The 22,221-nt window shown below is 57.5% G+C and overlaps 1 protein-coding gene across 1 annotated transcript; it reads left to right on the plus strand.

The window, feature by feature from the left end:
- Nucleotides 1-2,714: 2,714 nt before the first annotated feature.
- Nucleotides 2,715-22,216, plus strand: ARID3C (AT-rich interaction domain 3C). Its single transcript, XM_058044579.1, has 8 exons — nucleotides 2,715-2,753; nucleotides 3,389-3,718; nucleotides 15,633-15,705; nucleotides 19,347-19,530; nucleotides 20,207-20,451; nucleotides 20,743-21,012; nucleotides 21,193-21,282; nucleotides 22,074-22,216. The coding sequence occupies exons 1-8, from the start codon at nucleotides 2,715-2,717 to the stop codon at nucleotides 22,214-22,216; spliced, it is 1,374 nt and encodes a 457-aa protein (XP_057900562.1).
- Nucleotides 22,217-22,221: the final 5 nt, after the last annotated feature.

Here is a 22,221-nt window from a genome sequence, read left to right on the forward strand (position 1 = left end):
GGAGGTTCTAGAGAGGAGCTAAGTAGGACAGGTCCCTTGGTGGCCATGCCCAGGGCAATGGGACACGCTGCACCCTCTAGGGACCTTGGTGCTGCCACTAGCTGGCCTGGGTGCTAAACTGACCCAAGCACCCCAACCCCTCTGCCTTGCAGAAGGGGAGCTTCCCCAAACACTTGGATTCCTCTTGGGCCATGGAGAAGTCATCATGTCTGTCTCACCCCACCCAGCCCAGCTTTCAGTGCGCAGGGTATAAGGCACAGCCCAAAGCAGAGGGTGCAGCACAGTGGGGTGCAAGGCAGCAGCACTGGGAAGGGAAGCTGGAACCATGGGGTCCTGTGTAATAAGTCCCAAGGGTCATCTGGCCCTGTGGATCATTCTGAAATAGGGCCAGGTCTCATCTTCCCAGCAGCAATTCAACAAGAGTGCCACACTGACCAGCACTCAGAGGGGCTGGCAAGCACCAGGAGGTCCCTGCCTCTGCTGCAGCGGGATGGGATGGGCCAGCGCAAGCTACAGCTGTCCAGCACTGAAATAGGACGGCCGACAGCTAATTTATCTCCTGTGTAAAGATAAACAGTGCCTGGGGGCCCTGTAGGGTCGGGAGCTGCCCTGCGCTCCCAGGGAATGGTCTGATTTTTCCAGGAGAGCCTCCCTGGTGAGCATGGTGCACTGTGTCACATGCACTGAGGCGCCAGGAGCTTAAGGAGCCCTGAGAATCATCAGAGCCATGGCAGGACATGGGGTAGCTGCTCAGGAGATGCTCATAGGGAAACTGGAGAGCACAGAAGCAGCAGCTTTTCCCCACAGAGGGAAGTGGTGAAGGGGACAGAGCTGGGCCATGGAGCCTGAGAGCGAAGTCAGCTCCTGCCATCAGCATGGCCAGTGGCTGTTTTTCCTCAAGACTTCCTTTCCTTTCTTTGCTTCAAGGAAAAGGGAGGATTTGGCTCATGCTGGCTGCCCCTGGCCCTTGCAGCCCACAGGTGGCCATGGAGGGGACAGAGCCACCAGCCCTTGCCACCCAGCCTCCTGTCATCCCATGCCACCAAAACCCAGTGCAGCAGTAGGAAGTCTCAGTGGCAAACTGCCCTGGCTGTGGGATGGAATCAAAGCCACTGTCCCTTGTGTCCCAGTGTTGTGGGGCAATGCTGGTCCCTAAGCTGCCCTGGCCAAAAAAAGCCCAAGGAAGAGCGGGTGCCTCCTTTGCCTCTTGGCAAAGTTTCCTCCATAGAGAAAGCAGTCAGGATAATCTGGCAGACAGGCAGGTGGAGGGAGAGTAAGGAAACAGTCAGGGGATGCTGCCAGCGGGCAGCACCCACAGCAGAGAGATGCCATGCTCTCACCTTGTCCTACATCCTTGTGTGACATCTGCAGACACACTTGATGATACACTGGTGCCACAGTTTACCCCACTGCAAGCAGGGACACAGGGCAAGCCAGGAGCACTGAGCCACTCCAGTGACAAAGACACTTGGCCTTGCTCTACCCATGCCAGGAAGCCTCTTTGGGCATCCAGGCCACATTACAATCTGACCCCTTCAGCCAGGAGCCAGGCACCCACAGCACCTGCCACAAAGATCCCTTCAGAGTCCCAGGCTGGGGGTCATGGATCACACTGCTGTGATACCCCAGCCCTTGAGGATGGAGCTCAGGATTCAGCACTTGGAGCTTGCCCCGAACACCCCTTTGTGCCTGCACATGGATTAGTAGTATGAACACACACCCACCTTTCCCCAAAAAGCACGTGTGCACACTCCTGCCCCTCCTAACAGTGATTGCACACACCAACAGGTGAACACACGAAACACACACCCCCAAGTTCCCCACAGACACAGAGGGCATTTGTTATTGTCCTATAAGAAAAAACACACATGTGTGTGCACACTGCGGGTGCTCAGCCTCTCTGACAGTGCACGCTGCTTCTCACTTGCGTGTGCATGGTCACTGCTCCAGTGATGGACCCACATTCTCCCCACACACCACCAGGACATACACACTCCTTAAATCCCGGGCACACTCCCGATGGTGTGGGGGAGGCTCATCCATCCCACTGCACACACGCAGGCAATGAGCAAACACACACACGCTCACCCTCTCCCAGCACACGCAGCTATCCACACACACACAGCCAGACCCTCTAAAAGCTGTGCGATGGGTGCAGCACCCTCTTACACACGTGTGCACAGACCCCTCACACACCCTCCCTCCTTCACACTCCCTTCTCCTCACACGTCTATGTGTGTACAGCCTGCACACACCCCCCGCACTCCCCTCGTCCAGCACCCCCACATGGACACACACTGGGGGTCTCCCAGCCCGTTCCGCCCCCGGCCCGGTCCCGCTCCCTCCCGCCGGCTTCGGCGGGCGGGCCGGTGCGGGGCGATCCCCCGGGGCTGCCGTAAGAAGCCCAGCCCTCCCCGGGTGACTCCCTAGACGTGCGCTAGCAAATGGGAGCGGGGAGGGGTGTTGCTGTCTGACTGCCACTTGTTGCAAAAAAAAAAAAAAAAAAAAAAAAAAAAAAAAAAAAAAGGAAGAAAGAGAGAAAGAAAGAAAAGAGGGGAAAAATCCCACCCACCCTCATCTGCTGCGGAATAAAAGAAATATCGGCGGGCGCGGCGCCATGTGAGCGGCGGGGCCGGGGCCGGGACCGGGCGGAGCAGCCGGCCGTGTCCCCGGGACGGCGGGGCGAGCCCCGGCCGGCGCTCGAAGCCGGCGGCATGGTGGAAAACCCCAGCCTGGCGGCCAAACCCGCCCTGGTGAGGAACCGAGCGGCCGGAGGGACTCCGGAGACGCGGGGGTGCATGGCGGGAGCGGGTTAGCGACACCGCGTTGGACAGGGAGCGGGATCGGGATCGGGGTTCCCGGTGGGAGCGGGAGGGGCGTCCCGGGAGGACAGGGCGCCCGGCGAGACCTTCCGGCGTGATCGGGACGGGGTCCCCGCGGGGACGGGGCGGTGGGGGCTCGGTAGGAGAGGGTTCCCCGTCGGGGCGGATGTCTCCGTTGGGACCGGGGGGAAAGGGCTCCTCGGTAGGACGCGGTTGCCAGTGGAACTGGGGCGGGAGTCCCACCAGGACACGGGTCCCCAGCGGGATGGAGGAAGGAGGCTCCTCGGGTCGGACCCGTGTCCGGCAGGAGCGGGGACGGCGTCGCCGGGAGGAGCGGGGCTGTGGCACCGGAGGGAGGGCTGGGTTCCGCGCGGGGCAGGGTGCAGGGGTCCCGGCGGGGGACGAAGCCCCTCCGGCGGCGGGAGCGGCGACGGCTCCGCGGGCAACTTTCGGGCAAGGCCCCAGGGAGCGGCGGGGAGAGCGGGTGGGGTGGGGGATGCTTCCTCCCTTCCCTCCTCCTCCTCCGGCCCCGGCGGCAGCGCTGAGGCCGTGCCCTGTGCCCGCAGCCGGCCGCCCCGCCGCGGGGGCCGGGACCGGCGGGGGGGCTGCGCTTGGCCGCCGTGATGGAGAGCCTGCAGCGGCAGCAGGCGGCCCGCCTGGCCCGCGGCCCCGACGGCGCTCCCCGACGGCCCCCGCGGGAGCCCGGCCCCGGCCCCGGGCCGCCGCCCGCCGCTCCCCGCCGCCGCCCGGCCCCCGGCCCGCGCCCGCCGCTCGCCGCTGCCGGGGAGGAGGAGGAGGACGAGGAGGACGAAGAGGAAGAGGAGGAAGACGGGGAGCCCCGCGAGCCACCGCCGCCACCGCACCACGAATGGACCTACGAGGAGCAGTTCAAGCAGGTAAGGAGGCATCGCTGCCCCGGCACCGGCTGCTCCCGGCAGGCATCCCCGGTGTCCCCCCAAACTCGCGTTCAGCTTTCCCTGAATAGACAATCCTTATGCCCCCCACTGCTCCCAAACCCTGTCTGTATCCCACCCTGAATGGGCAGCACCACGTCCCAGCCCACACCCACCCGGAGCAGACATCCCCCATATCCCCATTAACCCCCAGACATTATTGCGATCCCACCCTAAATTAAACCCCACCAGTACTGTCCCCAAACCTCATCCTCCCCTAAGTGAGTACCCCCTGAATGCTCCTCACGTCCCCTATCCCTAAGCCCTGTCCCGTCCTATAGGCATTGTCGTCATCCTGTCTGCTCCCCATCTCTCTGCTACCAAACCCCATTTCAGCCCTGATTCATGACCCTACCTCGGTGTCCCCTGTGCCTGTTCCCAGGCCCTGCATCATGATAGGATGTCCTGTGTCCAGGCATCTCCGTGTGCCCACAGATCAGTGTGCTCCATCTTGCTGCTTTCTATAACGAGTAAAACAGCTGACCCCTGTCCACGGGGGTTTTACAGAGATGAAAAAGGTCAAGGGCTCTGGTGTGTGGTCACCCCAAGGAGCTGGCGAGCCGTGGAGCTGAGTTCTTGTGTCTCTGCAAGGGCTAGGGTGTATTACAGATGGAGGAAATAGCACATACACCCTGTCCCCTCATTCCTGGTGGGTGTAGGGGAGACCCTTCTGCAGCTGAGGACATGGGGAAAGGGCATCAGGAGCTCGTGTAAAGGATGGAGGAAAAGTCCCCCTGTATTTAATGCGTGTGGATCTCGTCGGAGCCGTGTTGTGCAAGCTCTGGTTTGCACACAGCGGGTGCCTCTGCATGCAGGGGTGTGGGCACAGAGTGCACAGCGCCGGGGCAGGTTTGTGCTCTCGGCTTCCTTGTGGGGGAGAGAGAGGCACAGTGGGTGACAGGGAAGATGTGGTGAGGGGGTAGAACACACAGAGATGTCCCCATAGAGCTGTTGTGTGGCTTTTTAGGACGGTACTGCTCAGGGACAGGAGGATGAGAGCACTTTGGTCTCATCCAGTTCTGGCAGGAGAGCAAGGGAACAGCAGCAGGGACCCAACTTTTGGCTGCTGCGGGGGTGTGCTGCTGCCTTTTCTGTTTCAAACACCTTGTTATTTTGGGGGTCCGTGGCTCATCCCCTGCCTACAGGGCCGCCGGTAGAGGTGCAGACAGGGTACGGCAGCACATTGCCCCCGGCTGTGCCCGGGGATGCTGCCAGAGCCTGGCGCTGCCTTGGAGCAGCCCGGGGTGGGTGAGTTGCACAGGCCAAACAGCTCGTCCGGGAAGTGTTACATTACACCCCGCTGCACAGAAAAAGGCTGACTGTCCGGTTCCCGGGGTCAACCGGGAGGTGGGAAGCAGCTCCTCCCTCCCAGGGAGGCTAGGAAAGCATCCCCGGCATTTCTCGTCCTTCAGCCTCCCGCCCTGCCCCTGTCTGGGGCTGCCCAGCTCCTTGTGCAGGGCAGGAATGCTGTGAACAGTGGGAGCGGGGTGACAGGAGACGTTGGGGTGCGGGATAAATCCTGCCACAGCTTCCCAGGGTGAGAGCTGGCCCGTTCCTTGTTTACTCTCCTTGGGTTTTTTCAACCCTGATTGGAAAAGTGACGGACCCCTCATGCGGAGACCCACGCCTGTGTTTCCCACCCTGTGGCGTGTCCCAGACAGCCCAGGGAACAACGGGATGTCCTTCTGTGGTTTGGAGCAGGCTGAGGTGCCAGCTTGCTTTGGGGTCTGCAGGGTGGCTGTCACTGCTCTCCCTCCCCTGGGATCATGCAGGAGGGGACGTTCCCCTGCCGGGGAGGGACATGTCCCTGCTGGGTCCTCCACAGCTGCAGGGCTGTGCCTCACCCAGCCTGGGGAACAGGTTCTCCGCTCTCTGCAGGGACTCTGGGGAGGGTGGCTGTGCTTCAGCTTTTGGAGGTTTCCCAGGGGTTGGGCTGTGATGCTGTGGGGGAGGTGAGGGGGCAGCGTGTGTCTGTCTGCTGGAAAGCTCTGGGGTAGTGGCAGTGTGGCTGGGAGGGTCCTGGAGCTGGAGAGGGACCCTTGGAGTAGCCAGAACTGTATTTTCCACCAGGACTCCCTGCTTGAAACTGCCAAAACCATCATGCTGTCACCCAGGGTGGGATTCAGGGCTTGTCCCTGCTCTCATCATCCTGGATGGGGGCACAGCTAAGTGAACAGAGACCACCAGATCCAGGCTGTTTGGCAGAAAGTGGGCAGAGAGAGGCTTCCCCATCTCTCTGCAATGGAGATGATGCCTTGATGGGGATAGGGTGGGAGGTTCGTGCAGGACCAGCCCGGGAAGCATTTCCACACAATGCAGTGGTGCTAAAAATGGGAGCAGAGGACGAGGTGGTTGTGTCAAAACCCACCGGGTTAACAGGCAAATGCTGCTTTGCACACAGGAGCTTTTTGGGGAAATATCCCACATGTGTGCTGTAGTTTTGTGTGCTTCCTGAGGTGCTGGTTGGGGAGGGGGGGCTGGTGGGACCTTTGCTCTGACTGGGAGTGCTGCTGCAGTGTTAGGAGGCTGAGAGACCCCTCACCCCTGCCTCTTGCATCAGCCCCCGGCGCCGGTTTATGTACCTTGATAAGGACGCATGGGTAGAGACCTGGGCAAAGGTCTGGGAGGTCTCCACACCCAAGGCTGTCAGGCAGACCCAGCCCTGGGGTGGGGGGTACCAAGTGGGGTGTGATTATGCATTAGCCATGAACCCCAGCTTCCCCGAGGGCTGGGATGCCTCCAGGTTTTGATTCTGTGGTGCTGCATTATCTTTGACTTGGAGGGCACGGGTAAGGGCCTGGCATTTCTGGTGCCAAGCTCAGCTCCATGAGTTCAGCTTTCCCCCTAGAGAAACCATGCGTATAGACAGGGATGGGTGCGCTGGTTTCCTCCGGTGATAGAAGAACAGCACCAGAACCTGGGGCTTTCTTCTCCATTCCCTGGGGTGGGAGGGACTCAAACATCTGGGCTTTGCATCCAGCTCTCTGTTAGCAGAGTGTTTGCTGGCACGAGATGCCCTCCCTGCCAGGGCCCCTCTGGCATGTTCACACCCATCTGTGACTGGGGGAATCAGGATCCTCTGAAGTTCCTTCCCCCTTTCCCAGGAGCAGCTGCAGGGGGAGGTGAGCCCCAGCCCGCCCTTTAGGAACTCCAGTGACTGGTAGCCTCAGTGGTTAATTTGGGGGTGGCTGGTTTTGCCAGCAGCTGTTTGCCATTATCCTTAGCCTAACCCTGGAGTGGCTGTTCCTCCTGCCTTGCCTGTCCCTGATGCCAGGAGTTGCCTCTTGCACCCACCCACCTGTCCTTAAGATGCATTTGGGGAGGGCTTGCCAGCTGTGATGTGTGCACTCACATCTCAGAGCATGGAGGTGTGTGTGCCCCTGTAGACAAGCACCTCCTCATGACACAGAGGGTCATCCCAAAATGAGTGGTGTGCACCCTCCTACCTCTGTCCCTATTGCTTTCTCCTGTGGTGTTGTCCCTGGGGATGGAGGAAATAGAGTCAGGAATGTTCAGGGAATGGAGGTGGCTGAAGAGGGGGACTCTGAGGAGAGGGTAGTGGTCTCCATGCCACAGTGCCCTCCTCACCGTCAGTGCATCTTCAACCTGAGGGCAGGACCAAGGGCTCCCAGGGCTAAATTAGAGGGTCCTGATTAATCTGCAGAGTCACCGAGGGAGAAATGGACACATTGCCCCATCCGTGTCTGCCTGGAGGCTTTTCTCCAGCAAACCTGTGAGCAGAGCTGTGCCCCTGATCTGGGACCACCTGCAGCGGGGAGGTGGCATCAGCAGCAAGGGTCAGTGTGCCAATCCCTGGAGCTCCAACAGCTCTGGCAACCCAGCAGCAGTGGAGGGCACAGGACAGGACAGGGGGGCTGCTGGGATGTGGCTGGAAGGGCACACAGAGGTGTTCTGGGGGTGTGTGTACCCACAGACCAACCTGAGTGTGTGCATCGCTATGAGTACACGCTGTCGTGTAAGTGCAGGGGTGTGTGTGTGTGTGTGTGTGTGTGTGTGTGTGTGTGTGTGTGTGTGTGTGTGTGCCCCTGTGTGTAGTGATCCTTGGGAGGCCCTGTGTGTCTGTGTGGATGCACAGGAGCATGCAGAGTGTGTGAAAACCCATGGAAGTGCTGGAATGTGTTTATAGGTCCATATGAGCACACAGGTGTGCATGGGTCCATATGGCTGTGGTTCTGTGTGTGTGTGTGTGTGTGCCCACACGAGTCTGAACACACCCATGTACATCATGTACAGGCACACGTGGGGTGTCCCAGTGTGTTTAGGCATCTGCATGCCTGTACCAGTGACACAGTCTTGGAATTGCACGGACCCTTGAGGCAGAGTTTGAGGGCTAAGCCCCCTCCAAGGCTGCCTCTTGCCCAGCCCACAGTGCTGAGCAGTGGTGCTGGTGCCAGGCACCTGCTCCCTTTGCTGCCCCTAGGGCACTTCCTGGCCCCACTGGAGCCTGTGGGATGCTCAGAGCCTCCGAGCTGTCACAACACTGTCTTCCAGACGAGGGTCCAAAGGGTTTGGGAATGGGGCTCGAAAGAGGAGGTGTAAAAACTAGTAGAGGGTGTGAGAATACCCTCACTGTGGAAGGGAGAGGAGCACCATCAGGAGCTCACACTTCCAGCTCCCTCCCCAGCTGCCTCCCTGAAAGCAGATGCCAGTTGAGTCTTTGGGGAAGATGCACCCCCTCATCAACTTGGGCCTCCAATGATCCACTAATTGGGTTAATAATGGAGGTAAATCTCCTGTGCTGCCGGCCAGCTGGGCAGGTCTGCAGCGGGGAGATCGGATCTCAGGTGGTGGAGTCTTGCCTCAAGGGGATGGATGGATGGAAGGGTGTGTGTGTGTGTGTGTGTGTGTGTGTGTGTGTGTGTGTGTGTGTGTGTGAAGAGTTTGTGGGGATACATAAGCGTGGATAGGATCTGTGCAGAGGGGGAGCACATACAGGGGCTGTGTGAGTGTGCTTGCTGGGGCTGTTTGTGCAGGGTGAGGGTGCACAAGGAGAGCATGCACACACGTGTGTGCATCTGCAGAGCAAGCTGCAGTGTGCATGAATGTGCAGAGGCTGAGCAGACTCTGGGGGGGCTCTGGAAATCTGTCCCCTGGGGCACAGGGCACCCACTGGAGTTGTCTCTGTTGGTGAGGCTGTGTTGTCCATCCTGCTCCAGAGCTTACATCCCGTGTCTGTTGTGGAGAGCCTGGTTCAAACATGGCTTAAGGAAAGAGGCCATGAGGGTATACAGCTGATGGAAAAGTAAAAGGCAGCTGTAAAGCAGCAGTTTGCAGGCTTGATTTTGTAAATAACTAGGTTGTCAGGCACCTTTTTTATAAACAGCAGGATTCTCAGACAGTCTTCTAATAACAGTCCTTGGCTGCTCTGGGAACAGATATGAAGGTTTTGAGAACTTTTCATATCACAGTGAGAACACTAATTTTGGTTTCAATAAACAACCACGGGTATTGTAAACAAAAGGAGGGGTTGGAGTTTTCTCTGTAACCTATCGTGAGCTCGGATTTTGCAATGTGCATGAAGTTAATTAACACAGTTAATTATAAAAGATGACTGATTTGATAAATAAATTGGAGTCGATGCTGATCAACAACAAGATGGGTCGTCTCCCTTCGCTTTCAACAGTCTGTGGGAGGGCACGAGTGAGAACCAGGCCCCAATGCTCTTCCTGCTCAGGCACACAGCTCTTCCAGTAGCTGAAGTGAGGGCTGGGGTTGCTTTCACAGGGTGTGGTTTGCAGTGGCCACCAACCTTTCCTTCAGCATTGTCCCATCAAAGAAGTTGCAGGAAGGGGATGGGGCCAGAGGTGCATGGTGGGGAGAGGGATTGAACAGCCCATGCACATCCCAGGCATGCACACAGCCCCCGTGGGTGCACCCCACACTCACACAGCCCCACAGCAGCAGCTGTGTGCCTGCATAGACCTGGTGCTAGAGCATGCCCTGTGTGCTCACCCACACAAGTACCATGGGGGTGCCTGTGTGTGTCCCCTGGGGACACCTGGGGTGGTGCTGGTCATGGACAGGGTGCCATGGCTCCAGTCATCTAGTGAGGGATTCAAGGGATTGAAGGGTGTCTCACAACTCCAGTCACCCATGGAGGGATCAGGGGCGGGGAGGGGGACAGGAATGGAGGGGGAGGCAGACACGGAGAGGAAAGCCAGGAGGGAGGGGGAGGCAGTGGCGGAGCAAGCGCCGATGGGTCAGGGAGGTTAACCCGAACAAATCCGCTCATTGACTCCCTGCCTGCTCAGCCATGAACGAGTAACAAGGGCTGACCGTGCGGGACAGCCGCGAGCTGGGAGCGGATGGGACAAGGACCAGCCCCCGGATGGGACAAGGGGCCTTGAATGCTGCCCATGGTGACTCCACACAGCCGTGTGCTTCCTCTGCCTCCAGCCTGTGCGGGAGCCATGCCAGCACCCCCTGCCTCAGTTTCCCCTCCTGCAGAGTGTGTTGAGCAGAAGGATTGCACAGAGCGCCCCACATCACACCGGGGCCAGGCCGTGGGTGGGGGGCTCTGTCCCAAGGCCAGTGCCTGCCAGCCAAGCTTGCACGGGGCTGGGTTAATGTTTGCAGCAGGCAGGCAGCCCTCCCGGGAGCGGCAGCAAGGGGGGTTCTAATGACCTGCCGGATCCGCCGCATTATCAGCGCTGATTAAACCTGCCTGCTCTATAAAGCGCCGTTAAATATTAAGCGTGATGACAGGCTTTGAGGGGAGCCACGGCGCTGGGAGAGGTCCCCACACAGAGGTGTCTGGCCTTGCTAGTGGGGTGGCTGCTGGGGCTGGTGGGATGTGTGGGCACCCTGCACTCCTCGGGGCTGTGGGCTCAGGGGAGCAGCGTGCCCCACGAGCCAGCGCTGCCTTCCTTCCAATGCAGCTGGCCGTCCCAGCACGGCCGTCCCGTAACCATTAACTTATTAACAGCTGGTGGAAGAGGAGAGTGGTGGCTTGCAAGGTCAGGGGGTGGTTTGTGCCTGGCGGGGAGTGAACTGCCCCCCAGCTCTGGCTGTGGGGACGGGGGAGGGAGCTGCAAACCCTTAGTTTGTTGTGTGTGCCCCATGGCAGGGAAGGCTGTAACTGTGGGTACTGTTGGGATCCCTGAACCCCAGTGTGCTCAGGGCTGTGCCTCGACTGGGAATGGCCAGATCCTGTGATTATCTGCAGGGTAAACTGAGGCATGCCAGCAGGGCACAGGGGAGGACACACCAGTGTCTGGGTGCTCGGCTGTGCACCAGCCATCCTCCTCAGGAAGGATCTCAGAGGCAGCAGTCGAGCTCCAGAGAGGTGCGGTGACTCCAAAACAGTGCATCAGCAGTCAGCCACCCGTGGTGTGTGGCTGGGGGGTGCGGGGAGGTGAGCATTACCTGGGCGTGCTGCGTGAACAGTGGCCAGATGGAAAAATTAGCAGTGTGGCTAATCAATGTGGTAGATATTAAGCAGCTCAGGGCTGGGGGTTTTGCGTGGTGGGGGGGAGCTGAGCGGGGTCTAGGATCGATACAGCTCATATTAAGTGGATTAAATCCTGGCTGCTGATCTGAGCCCTCGCTGCCAGCAGGAGGTGGCAGCTGAGCAGGGACTGTGGGGGTCCCACTGAGATCATTTCTCTTGGCAGCAGGGCCCAGGGGGGACTGTGTGGGGACTCACCAGGGCAAGCTGAGGTGCCTGGCGGGTGGCTTAGCACCTCCTCACATCCTTCCTCTGTCTAGTGTGTCAGCTAGACTAAGGGGACCCAAGCTTCATCTCTAGAAGCCCTCCTGGCTCCAGGAAAGTCATGTCCTGGGTGAATGAATGGTGTTAACAATGTTACTTAATCGTGGGGGGGAGGAGGAGGAGGAAGCACAAGGCCTATTCACGTCCTGTTAATAAACCATGTTCGACCCACTGACCTTTAACCTGCCTGACAGGCCCCGTTATCCCCATCCCTTAAGGAATATAGATGTCGCTATGGCAATGGGATGACAGGAGGGAGCAGGTCCCAGAGCTGCACCCAGCGTGGGGTGTGGGATGAGGACACACCGAGCCAGTCCTGCACCAGCACCCAGCCAGCAGGGCCAGGTGGAGCTGGGGTGCTGCTGCTGGAGTCCCAAAGCCAGTGGGGCGGCCAAGCATGGACGGGTCCCCAAGGCTGGCAGAGCAGGGCTGCGCTGCACACCGTCGGGATATTGATCCCGGGCCTTGACAGTTTAATACTTCCGTTTATAGAGGAATATAGTTACATCGATGGCGTTAAATGAGTTACTAATTATATCAATACAAACACGATTAAAAGGGTCCTTGCTCATAGGTCACCACAAGCAGGAGCCGCTGGTTGTGTTGCACAACTGCCCCTGGGCGAGGCTCAGACCACTGCTTAAAGCACATGGCAGGGGGATGCTCTGGGGCAGCGTGTGCCCTGTGGGATCAGGGGTGCCCATCCATGTGGAGTGCCTGTCTGGGGTTGTACATCCCCTTCTGGAGTTCTGTGTTCCTGTTCAGGGCTCCATGTGCCCATCTGGGGTTGTGGATGCACGTACAGGGTTTGTGTGTGCATATATGGGGTTGTGTATGTCTGTTTAGGGTTGTGCACGCATGTGTGGGGCTCTGTTTGCCCATTTGAGGCTCTGCATGCATGTATGGGGCTCTGTTTGCCCATTTGGGGCTGTGCATGCATGTATGGGGCTCTGTTTGCCCATTTGGGGCTGTGCATGCCCAGCTGGGATTTGTGTGTGCTGTCAGGGTTGTGCTCGCCTGTCTAGAGTCGTGTGTTCCGTTCTGGGGTTGTACATGCCCCTCTGGGGTTGTGAGTGCCTGTCCAGAATTGTGCATGTATATGTGGGATTGTGAGTGCCTGTCTGGTGTTGTGTGTTCCATTCTTGGGTTGTGGGTGCACATACAGCAACGTGCACGTTCCATCTGGGCTGTGCATGCACATTTGGAGTGCGTGCCCATGATGTGTGCATGGGGTTGTGGATGCTCCTGTAGTTTGGAGTGTGTCCGTGGAAGTCTGGGCACATACCAGACTGCTGCACCTGCCCATGAGAGGCTGTGCACTTCCAGCCCTGGCTGTGTGTGCCTGTGTAGGGCTTTGTGCCCCTGTGGGTTGTGTGTGCATTTGCATCACAGGCTTTTCCACACTCCCGTGATGTTCTATGTGTCCCTGCAGGGCTGTGCGCACCAATGCAAGGTTGTGCAGGATTGTGCATGCCCATTCCACTTTCTGTGTGGCACTAGGGGGATCTGTGTGTGGCACTAGGGGGTTGTGCTATGCTTATGTGGAGCTGTGCAATGCCCACAAGGGGCTGTGCACACTCCTGTGGGGTCGAGTATACCCACATAAGGCTGTGCATGCTTGTGGGGCTGTGCAAGCCCAGGTGTAGTTGTGTAGGGTTGTCTATGCTCCCGTGGGCTTGTGCACCCCCACATGGGATTGTGGCAGCCCATGTGGGGTTATGCACACCCACATGAGGCATGTGTCCATGCACAGTGACTGTATGTGACCTGGGAGATCTCTTCTTCAGCCTGGGCATCCCCAAATCCCAAGGACCACCCCGTGCATCCCAGGCGTACCCAGGGGCCATGCCAGCTTGTGCCCAGTTACTCAGCTCCACTCTCCTCTCATCTCCACTTAAAAGCTGACCTTTGCTCCCCGTTTGATGTAATGTGTTTTTGCATCTCAGTGCCCCACAGATAAAAGGTTAGAGGTTAATAAACAGTGGAAAAATAGAACCTGGCCCTTGGAGGTCACACCTGTGTTGCAGGGCTGGAGTCAGTAGCGGCCTGCTCTAGGGGGAAATCCTGCCTGCATCCATGGGAGGAGAAACACGAGTGGCACCCAGGGCAGAAGTGTGTGGGTGCTGAAGCCCATCCACTAGGTGACCCTCAGGAAGGCCATGGCTTCACCTTGCAGTGGGATGAGTGGTAGTTGCCAGTTCTGGGGGTTTGCCCCTGCCTTGACAAGCCAGATGTCACAGCGTTTGGTGTGGAGGCCTTCCAGAGGCAGGGACAGGCAGGAAAATGCAGGCAAAGCCTGGCTGACACAGCCTTCCTGGGGCAGAAATCAAAGCAGCCTCCTGGAGCTCTGCTCAGAGCCTGACCTAGTTAATGCAATCAATGCTTCAGGGACCTCCTGGAAAAGAGCAGGCGATGGAGAGCAAGGAGGGGAACACTGCGGTGGAGAGGGACACAGTACTGGCACCCAGGGGTCAGGGCATTCCAGGAGCACCCAGCTGCAAGGAGGGGGTAGGTAAGTGGGATCCAGAGAGTGGAGAAGCAGTGCAGAAGGAGCTCCATGGAGCAGGCACTCAGCACCTGTGGGCAGGGTGAGAGTCTGGCAGGTGTACCCCTAGATAAAGTTAGGGACAGGCAGTTAGCACCGATCCGTCACTGACAAGGGACAGGCAGCTGGCACCTGAGTTAGACAGGGGACTGTGTTAGGTGTGTCTATTCAGTGGTGTGAACCATGGGGTCTGTAGAAGGATCCTCACATCCCTGTAGGTCCCCACATTCCCCCATCCCCACATCCCACATCTCCATGTCCTCAAAGTCTCTACACCCCACATCCCTACATTCCCGTGTCCCTGTATGTGTGTCCCCGTTGCATCCCTGCATCACCCCATCCCCGTGTCCCCTGAATCCCTGCAGACCCATATCCCTACATTCCCGTATCTCTCAATTCATGTGTCCCCATGGCATCCACCCCCATCCCCACATCCCCCTGAGCCTGCAGCCTGACGACCCTTAAGCACAGCTCCCTTTATCTGTCTGGTGAATAATGTTCTGTGTGGAGCGGGGGTGTGCTCCCTTCCTATTGTTTTTTAACAGCCTTTCCCAGCACAATTGTTTTTTAAACGACTCTATTTTGTGCCTGACTTTGTTTTCCAGCTTGCATTTCTTTGTATACGTTTTGGAAATCCATTCTGGACTGCTGAGTTTTGTTTCTTTTCAATGGCTTTAAATTCTTGCCGGGCTTGCTGGGAGGAATTGGTGTCTATAGTGTCTTCGATTGGTGCTAATTTTTCCTTCATGTGCTCTGACTTTTACTGCTGGGCCATCGATCTGGCAGGCTCCAATTTGTCATGGTCACTCAGGCGCTGTGCTGGAATCAGGCGAGCCTGGCTTTCACAGGGATCCAGCACTCGGTGTCCCTGGTGTAGGGGCTCCACTCACCTCCCCAGTGCTGTCCCTCAGCTCAGGCTGTGTCCGTGTGTCCAGACCATCCACCATAAGTGTCTTCACAGCCACACATGTTTGTGTCTGTGTGATCCTGGGCACATGGCAGCCCCAGCACTTGCAGCTCCCTTGATAGTACCCAGGGGTATGGTCGAGCCAACTTTTCCTTCCCCAGGGTGGAATCATCCCCCAGTGTTCAGGTGGGCTTGTGTTCCTGTGAGGAATGAGGGGTGATGAGGATGCTGATGCCATGCTGGGGCTTGGGAACACCAACACTTGGCTGTGCCAGAGCAGAGCTGAGCATCCTGATCCTGAGCTCCTGTCTGGGGCTTGGGGTTTGCTGATGCTTCTGGGCTGTGATTCTTGCATCTAAGAGGGCGAGGGGCCAGACAGACTGAGGCACAGACCCAGCATCTCTGCAGCAAAGATTCAGAATAATCATCGGTCTGTGGGGAGCCCATGCCAGACCCGAGGCAGAGGGAGAGCCCACACCCAGGCAGAGGATGTGTCAGGGGATTCTGTTAGGGGTGCACAGAAAGCCTCTTGTTGCTGGCAGGGCAGGCAGGTGGGGCCAAGGGTGATGCCAGGTTCTGGCACAGGCTGTGCTCAGCCCCAGGCACTGCTCCCCTCCCCATTCTCACCTGCGTGTACTGGAAGCACTGATCCCTCTCTCTCTCCTGCCTCCAGCTCTATGAACTGGATGAGGACCCGAAACGCAAGGAATTCCTGGATGACCTCTTTGGCTTCATGCAGAAGAGAGGTAAAGGTGGGTGGCTGGGGTGGGTGCCACTGCTACCCCTGCCTCGGCTGCTGGTGGGGGACTCATGATGTGTTGCTCTCAGGCTCTGAGCTGCTCCAGGTCTCTGCAAATCCCTCAGGCAGGTGTTGTGGTGCTCCCCCTGGGCCACCCCCACAACCCCAAGCTGGGGCATCTGTCCCAGATATCCCATTATGGATGCCCAGCAGGGATGCCCGCTGGAAACACCTGGTGGGGATGTCCATTAACATACCCCCTTGGTGACAGGCATTAGCAACACCCCTTAATGATGCCCATTAGCAGTTTTCAGGACGTTTTAGGGATGCCCGGTGGCAATGCCCTTGGCAGTGCCCTTTAGGGCTCCGTGATAGCAGCGCCTGGTGAGGATGCCCACCATCAGCACCTCAGTGATTTGCGGAGTGGGGCCGGCAATCCGGGTGGCGCCGGGCACCCAGGGGTTAAGGGCTCGCCAGCCAACCCATCCTCATCGGAAATCTTTGCTATCGGCATGGGGAGCCGAGCCGGCTCCCGGGGACTCGATAAATGCTTTAACCTTCGCCCTCCCCGGCCGGGCCTGCGACAATTAAAAGTTGCCGAGCGCGGGCGTGTGGCCGGCCGTATTAATTAGAGCCTTTTGCTGGTGTGTGGATTAATGAACAAGCCGCTCGATAGCCAGTAAACCCCAGGCAGAGGTTAATGCCGAGCTAATTAACGGGGAAAGGCTGAGGGGGGTGCAGGAGCTTTGGGGCTGGCTGTGCATGGGGTGAGGGAGGGCAGAGGGGGCAGTCACCTGCATGCCCTGCACACTGGAAGGTTGGTGAGGGTGCCCACCTGGCTGTGGAGCTGCAGAGATTGACTTTTGGGTTGGCTGGGACACCACAAACCTGTTGCAGTCACGGGTGTGTAGTGAGTGGCTGGCACGGCCAGAGGGCTCACCCTGGGGCCAGCTGTAGGTTGTGGGTGGGCTGGGTGCTGCCCCATGGATGCCCCCTGGCCCTGGAGCAGAGCTGTGGGGAGTGAGTGGGAGCATCAGCGCTGCCTCGGCCCTCCAGCATCCATCAGCTGCAAGATTCATGGGCTGTTCTGCAGCTTCATTATCTCTCTCTCCAGAGCTAATTAACTCCCTCGCTATTGGGGCCGGGGCTAATTAAGTAAGTGCCTGCTGGTGTGGGGAGGAGGGAGGGAGCCTAATGCTTCCTTGACGGCGCTGCTCCACATCCCTCTGTGTCTGGATGTCCCACTCCTGTGCCCTCCATCCCTTCTGTCCTGCCTCCCATCTGAGTGGGTGCCATCCCCCTGGGCAGGACAGGCAGGGTGTGGGTGCACAGGTGCAGGTGTGCAGGGATTGGTGTCCATGAATCTTTTGGAAGAGACAGGGATTTTGGACTGGGGTACAAAAGAGAAAGGGGACAGAAGGGCTGAGGGGCAAGGAGAGCATCCCACAGGTCATCAAGAGCTGGGTAAGAAGCAGCACCTGAGAACCACTGCAGGTGCAGCTGGGGCACCCAGAGGTGCATGGGCAGGGGACTGTGACACCCAGGCTGTGTCCCCAAGCTCTCCAGGAGGGATTGATGTCCACAGAGTGAGCCCTGCTGAAAGGGACTGCATCCCACCTGCTGTCTGTCAGGACAGTACCAGCACTGACATTTGTCAGCAGAGTGGAAGATTTGTAGGGCTGAAGAATGAGTTGGGGGGCAGACCTTCTGATGCAACCCCATGGCACAAGGGCACAGCTGGCCCTGGTGGCTCATGGAGGCCATGCCACCACCACCATCAGACACAGGCAGTGGGGCAGCTCATAGTAGTGCCCCAGCTTCTGTGGCACCTCAAAGGCAGTAATCAGGGACAGAAGGGAGCTATTTCTACATTTACTTCTACTATTTCTACATCTACTTACTGGGGTCTGCAGCCCCCCCCCCCCCCCCCCCCCCATTTCATCACCAAGCTGTATGCCCTGCTGATAACACAGGGCTATTAATCAATCAAGGTGCTAATTGCAGCCCCACAATGGCTGCATCACCTCCCTGGGCTTTTGTGCCCTTCTCCCTGGCTGGGGCTGGGGCCATCACTCTGTGGGGATGCAGACAGGTGCCTTTGTCAGTGGGACAGGCATCAGCCACACACTCCACACAGCCCTGAGATTAATGGTGAGATACTTTTGTAAGCCACCAAGGCTGGAGATGGGAGAAGAGAAATCCATGGGCCATTGGCTGGGGGCTGAGACCCTGAAAACTCACTGTTTGGGGGTGAGGAAGAGCCCTCAACCACCCCCGAGGTGATGGGTCTTGTGCCAGCAGCCCCGAGCAGAGCTGCTTAGGTGAGCTGCTGACAGCAGATGTCAAGTCAATATCTCTGCCTTTCTCCCAGGAGGATAAACTCCTCTCCCCCTTCCCGACCTGGTGAACAACACAGACACACACAAAAAAAAAAAAGTTAAATGAACTCAGTAAAAGAATAAAAAGAGCTCATTTTTCAGGCTTATGTGAAGAAGCCAAGCCAATATCAGGGCCATAAATTAGGGATGCTGGAGGATGGCGGTGAATGACGGCTTCGTTTGAGGGGCGAAGCGCAGTGGTGACAGCCTCCCTGGGCCAAATGGATGGCTTTCCAATACTGCCTGTGCCCCGCCACCTCGCAGGAGGAATAAATAGGGGATGGAATGGCACAGGCTGGAACAGGGTGGGATGGGATGTGGTGCTCGTCCCTCCTCTGCCCAGCTTCCAGCAAATGCCCAGACCATCATCCCGAGGAGGCATGGAGCACAGCAGGCTGTGAGGTTATTTGGGGGTGCTGAGGAAGTGGGGAGGGGTTTTTAGCCAGACTTGGTGGCTGTGGAGACCATGCTGTTCTACACTGGGCTCACAGAACCCCGGTGAACCGATGTTCCCTTGCCCCATAGCCTTGTAGAGGAGGGTGATGGTGGGGCCCCCGGGGTCAGGGTCTCTGCTGAGGGCAGTTGAAGAGGATTTGGGGTCAGGTTTCTTGAAGCAGGGCACTAAGGTCCTTTAAGCAGAGGAAACTTCTGGGGCCGTCTGTAGGGTTAAGAGGTTTTTCAGGAACTCTTTGAAAGAGTCTGGAGCTGGAAGAGAAAACCTCTCCATGGAGAGATAGTGGGGTGAGTGCTCCCAGAAGGGTTGTGAGGATCATCCCTCCTCAGAAAGGTTATAGGATGGGTCCCTTTTTAAAGTGTAGAGGGAGTCTCTCTTTATGGGGCTCTGAAGGAGCATTACAGAGTGAATCACTCTAGGATGCTCTGAGAGATTTCATAGATTGGTGCTGTACAGATAGCTCTGAGAATTGTAGGGAGACAACCTCATCTAAGGGTGTCTTTGCCCATCCCACTGAGGCTCCATATCCCACATGAGAGCATACCCAGCTGCACTGACAGCTCCATCAGAGGTGACCCTCTGCCAGCATGCTGGGGTCTCCCTTGCTCTTTGGCACAGTGCCACTCTCCCAGGCACCCTGGGGTCCTACCTGCACGCCAGGTGCCCATGGGTGCTCACCTGGGCATGGAGAGATGTGCCTCCCATTGTGGGTACCTGCAGTGGCAGTGGGGACAGGGTGGGGGCTGTGATGCCAGGCACAAAGGGCCCTGTGGGCAGCCCCCCACACCCTCTTGTGTCTCTGTGTGCCTCCTGAAGGAACACCAGTGAACCGCATCCCCATCATGGCCAAGCAAGTGCTGGACCTGTACACGCTGTACCAGCTGGTGACAGACAAGGGTGGCCTGGTTGAAGTCATCAACAAGAAGATCTGGCGGGAGATCACCAAGGGCCTCAACCTACCTACCTCCATCACCAGTGCTGCCTTCACCCTCCGCACACAGTGAGTGCCTGGCAGCAGGGCAGGTGGGGAACACTGCTCCTGGGACACCCTCTGGCTCAGATGTCCCAGAGCCTTGGATGGGGTCGGACATGGAGTGTTGGGAGTTTAGTTCAAGCATGGCTTAAAGAAAAAGGCCATGAAGGCATACAGTGAGAGAAAAGTAAAAGGTAGTTGCAAAGCACTTCCAAAAGCAGTTCCCAGCCTGATTTCTATAAACAATTAGACTTTCTCAGGCATCACTTTATAAACAATAAGGTTCTCAGACAGTCTTCCCATAACAAGCAAAACACCCTCTCTGGGAAAAGATGGCACCCTGGGAACAGATATGGAAGTTTTGGGAACCTTTCATATCACAGTGGGAACACTGGTTTTGTTTTTAATAAACAATTGTAGGTATTGTAAAATAAAAGGAGTGGTTAGAGTTTTCTCTGTTAGCCTATCATAAACTTGGATTTTGGGATATGCATGAAGTTAATTAACACTGTTATTTAAAGTGACTGATCGATCAATAAATCGGAGTTCGATGCACTAAAGGTCATCTCCCCTTCACTTCAACAATGGAGTACCACAAAAGTGGTTGGAGGGCTCTGCTCCTTCCCAAGGGCTCTTTGCTTAGCATGGGGCTGGCTGGGAGGTGCACAGCTGTGGATCTCCCCCTGGCTCTCTCCCCGTGCAGATACATGAAGTACCTATATCCCTACGAATGTGAGAAGCGGGCGCTCAGCTCTCCCGGAGAGCTCCAAGCTGCCATCGACAGCAACCGTCGGGAGGGGCGCAGGCAGACTTTTGGCACAGCACTCTTCAACTACTCGCCAGCCAGCACCCCAACCCTGCTGGGCACCCCCAAAATGCCTCTGCCAGCTCTTAGCATCTCCACTCACAGCTGTGGCCAGCTCAGCCAAGTGCACAGCGTTAAGAAAGGTGTGTGAGGATCCCGTCTTCCCAGAGATGGACACTGCTGCAGCAGCAGGGATGTTTCCCTGTCAGCTTTTGACCTTTTTGCTGGGGGAAAATAGGAACAGTGTTGTTCTTTTAGTCCCATTCAGGGTGCGAAACCAGCGTATTTTCCCTGGCTTTGGAGAAGGACCAAGCCCAGATTTTGGGAGTGGTGGCTTGGCCTGCCCCATTGCTGGTGGGGTGGAGTTGGCACCACTGGGGGTGGTGAGGTGGGGTGATGATGAGGGACCCACTGAGCTCTCTTGGTCATTGCAGAGGACGGAATGCTGGCAGCATCAGTGCCGGGGCGCATTGCTATCCCAGTGGGACTGGCCAGCCACCATCTCACAGCAGCCCAAGCAGCAGCTGCCTCACAGGCAGTGGTGCTGGAGCAGCTGCGGGAGAAGCTGGAGACAGGAGAGCCCCCAGAGAAGAAGGTGGCCCTGACAGCAGAGGAGCAGCAGCGGATGGTGCAACACGCGCTCCAGCACAACCTCCTGGCCATGGCCTCCCAGTTCCCCATGAACATCAAGATCTCCAACCGAGGTAAAGACATGCAACACCTCAGCCTTGGCCATCCCTTCCTCTGGCATTCGAGGTGGCGGCAGCAGCAGCCGCTGGAGAGGAGCATGGATGCCCATAGGGACTGCGTCCCGGCTTATCTGTCTCAGACAGGTTCTTGTTTCTGTTTCGCTTAACACTCATATTGGTATTTCCTTTCCCCAGATGACAGACAGGAGACCGCATTGAACCTGTCCACCAACAGCATTAGCAGTATCAACATGTCAATAGAAATAAATGGAGTTGTCTACACAGGTAAATAGAAGGGCCGCTTGGCCCGTGTAATTGCGGCCAGGAAATCCAATAACTTATAGCCACTGCCTGGCCAGCAAGTCCTTCCTTCAATCTGATGTCTTTACTATAAAATCCATCGTAATGAAGTGGCAGGGCTTGGGGAGAGGGGGCAGGAGGAGGAGGGGGTTGACAAGGATGGAAATTGGCCCAAAGCAGGTGCTAGCGATGAAGGGCTAAAGTGGGGGGGGAATAGATGGACAGACTCTGGCTGAGAAGTGACCCTGCACCTAAGGTCATTCCACACCCCAGGGTCCCAAAAGCAGGGCTTGGATTTGTGGTCAGCCCAAAGCTTGTGTCCCCAGAGGGTCTCTGGCTGATTGTGGGGCTTGGCTGATTGCAGAACATGGTGCACAGAAAGATGTTGGGGTGCTTTGGTGGAGCAGAGGATCCTTTGTGGTGCCAGTGTGCACCCCAGATCCCCATCCCATGCTCCCCAGATCTATGCCTGTCCTGCTGAGACACCCCACAATTAAAATCAATGGCTTTGCCTTCAGAATTTAAATATTTAATGAGCAGGAAAGGTCAGGGCTAAGCCTTATGTGGCGCTGCCAGCCAAGAGGGCCCTGGGCCACCCCACAGGCTGCCCCATGCAGGCAAGGATGACTGGGCTGGGGGAGACACCACAAGTGATGACAGGGAGCTGAAGCCCCCATGAGTCTTTGTCCCACCCTCCCCAGCCTGGATGCTGGGGGCCAGGTGAGTCGATCCTCCAACCCTGGGCTTGCCCTAACCTGCTTGTTCTTGTCCCCCAGGTGTCCTGTTCGCCCGCCGGCCCTCAGCCACCCTGGCACCTGGTGGAGGGAGCACCCAGACCCGTCCAAACCCCATGCCTGCCCCAAACCCCCTGCTCTCAGCCTCCTCTCAAAGCCACACTCCCACTACCACCTCGCTGTAAGGCAG

Source organism: Melospiza georgiana, chromosome Z, assembly GCF_028018845.1.
Source record: "Melospiza georgiana isolate bMelGeo1 chromosome Z, bMelGeo1.pri, whole genome shotgun sequence".
Taxonomy (NCBI): domain Eukaryota; kingdom Metazoa; phylum Chordata; class Aves; order Passeriformes; family Passerellidae; genus Melospiza; species Melospiza georgiana.

Excerpts from the sequence above, each read along its gene's own strand:
- ARID3C (XM_058044579.1), top strand. The coding sequence starts at position 2,715 with ATGGTGGAAAACCCCAGCCTGGCGGCCAAACCCGCCCTG. Across the intron at positions 2,754-3,388 it reads TGGCGGCCAAACCCGCCCTG|CCGGCCGCCCCGCCGCGGGG; the intron begins GTGAGGAACCGA and ends CTGTGCCCGCAG. Across the intron at positions 20,452-20,742 it reads AGTGCACAGCGTTAAGAAAG|AGGACGGAATGCTGGCAGCA; the intron begins GTGTGTGAGGAT and ends TGGTCATTGCAG.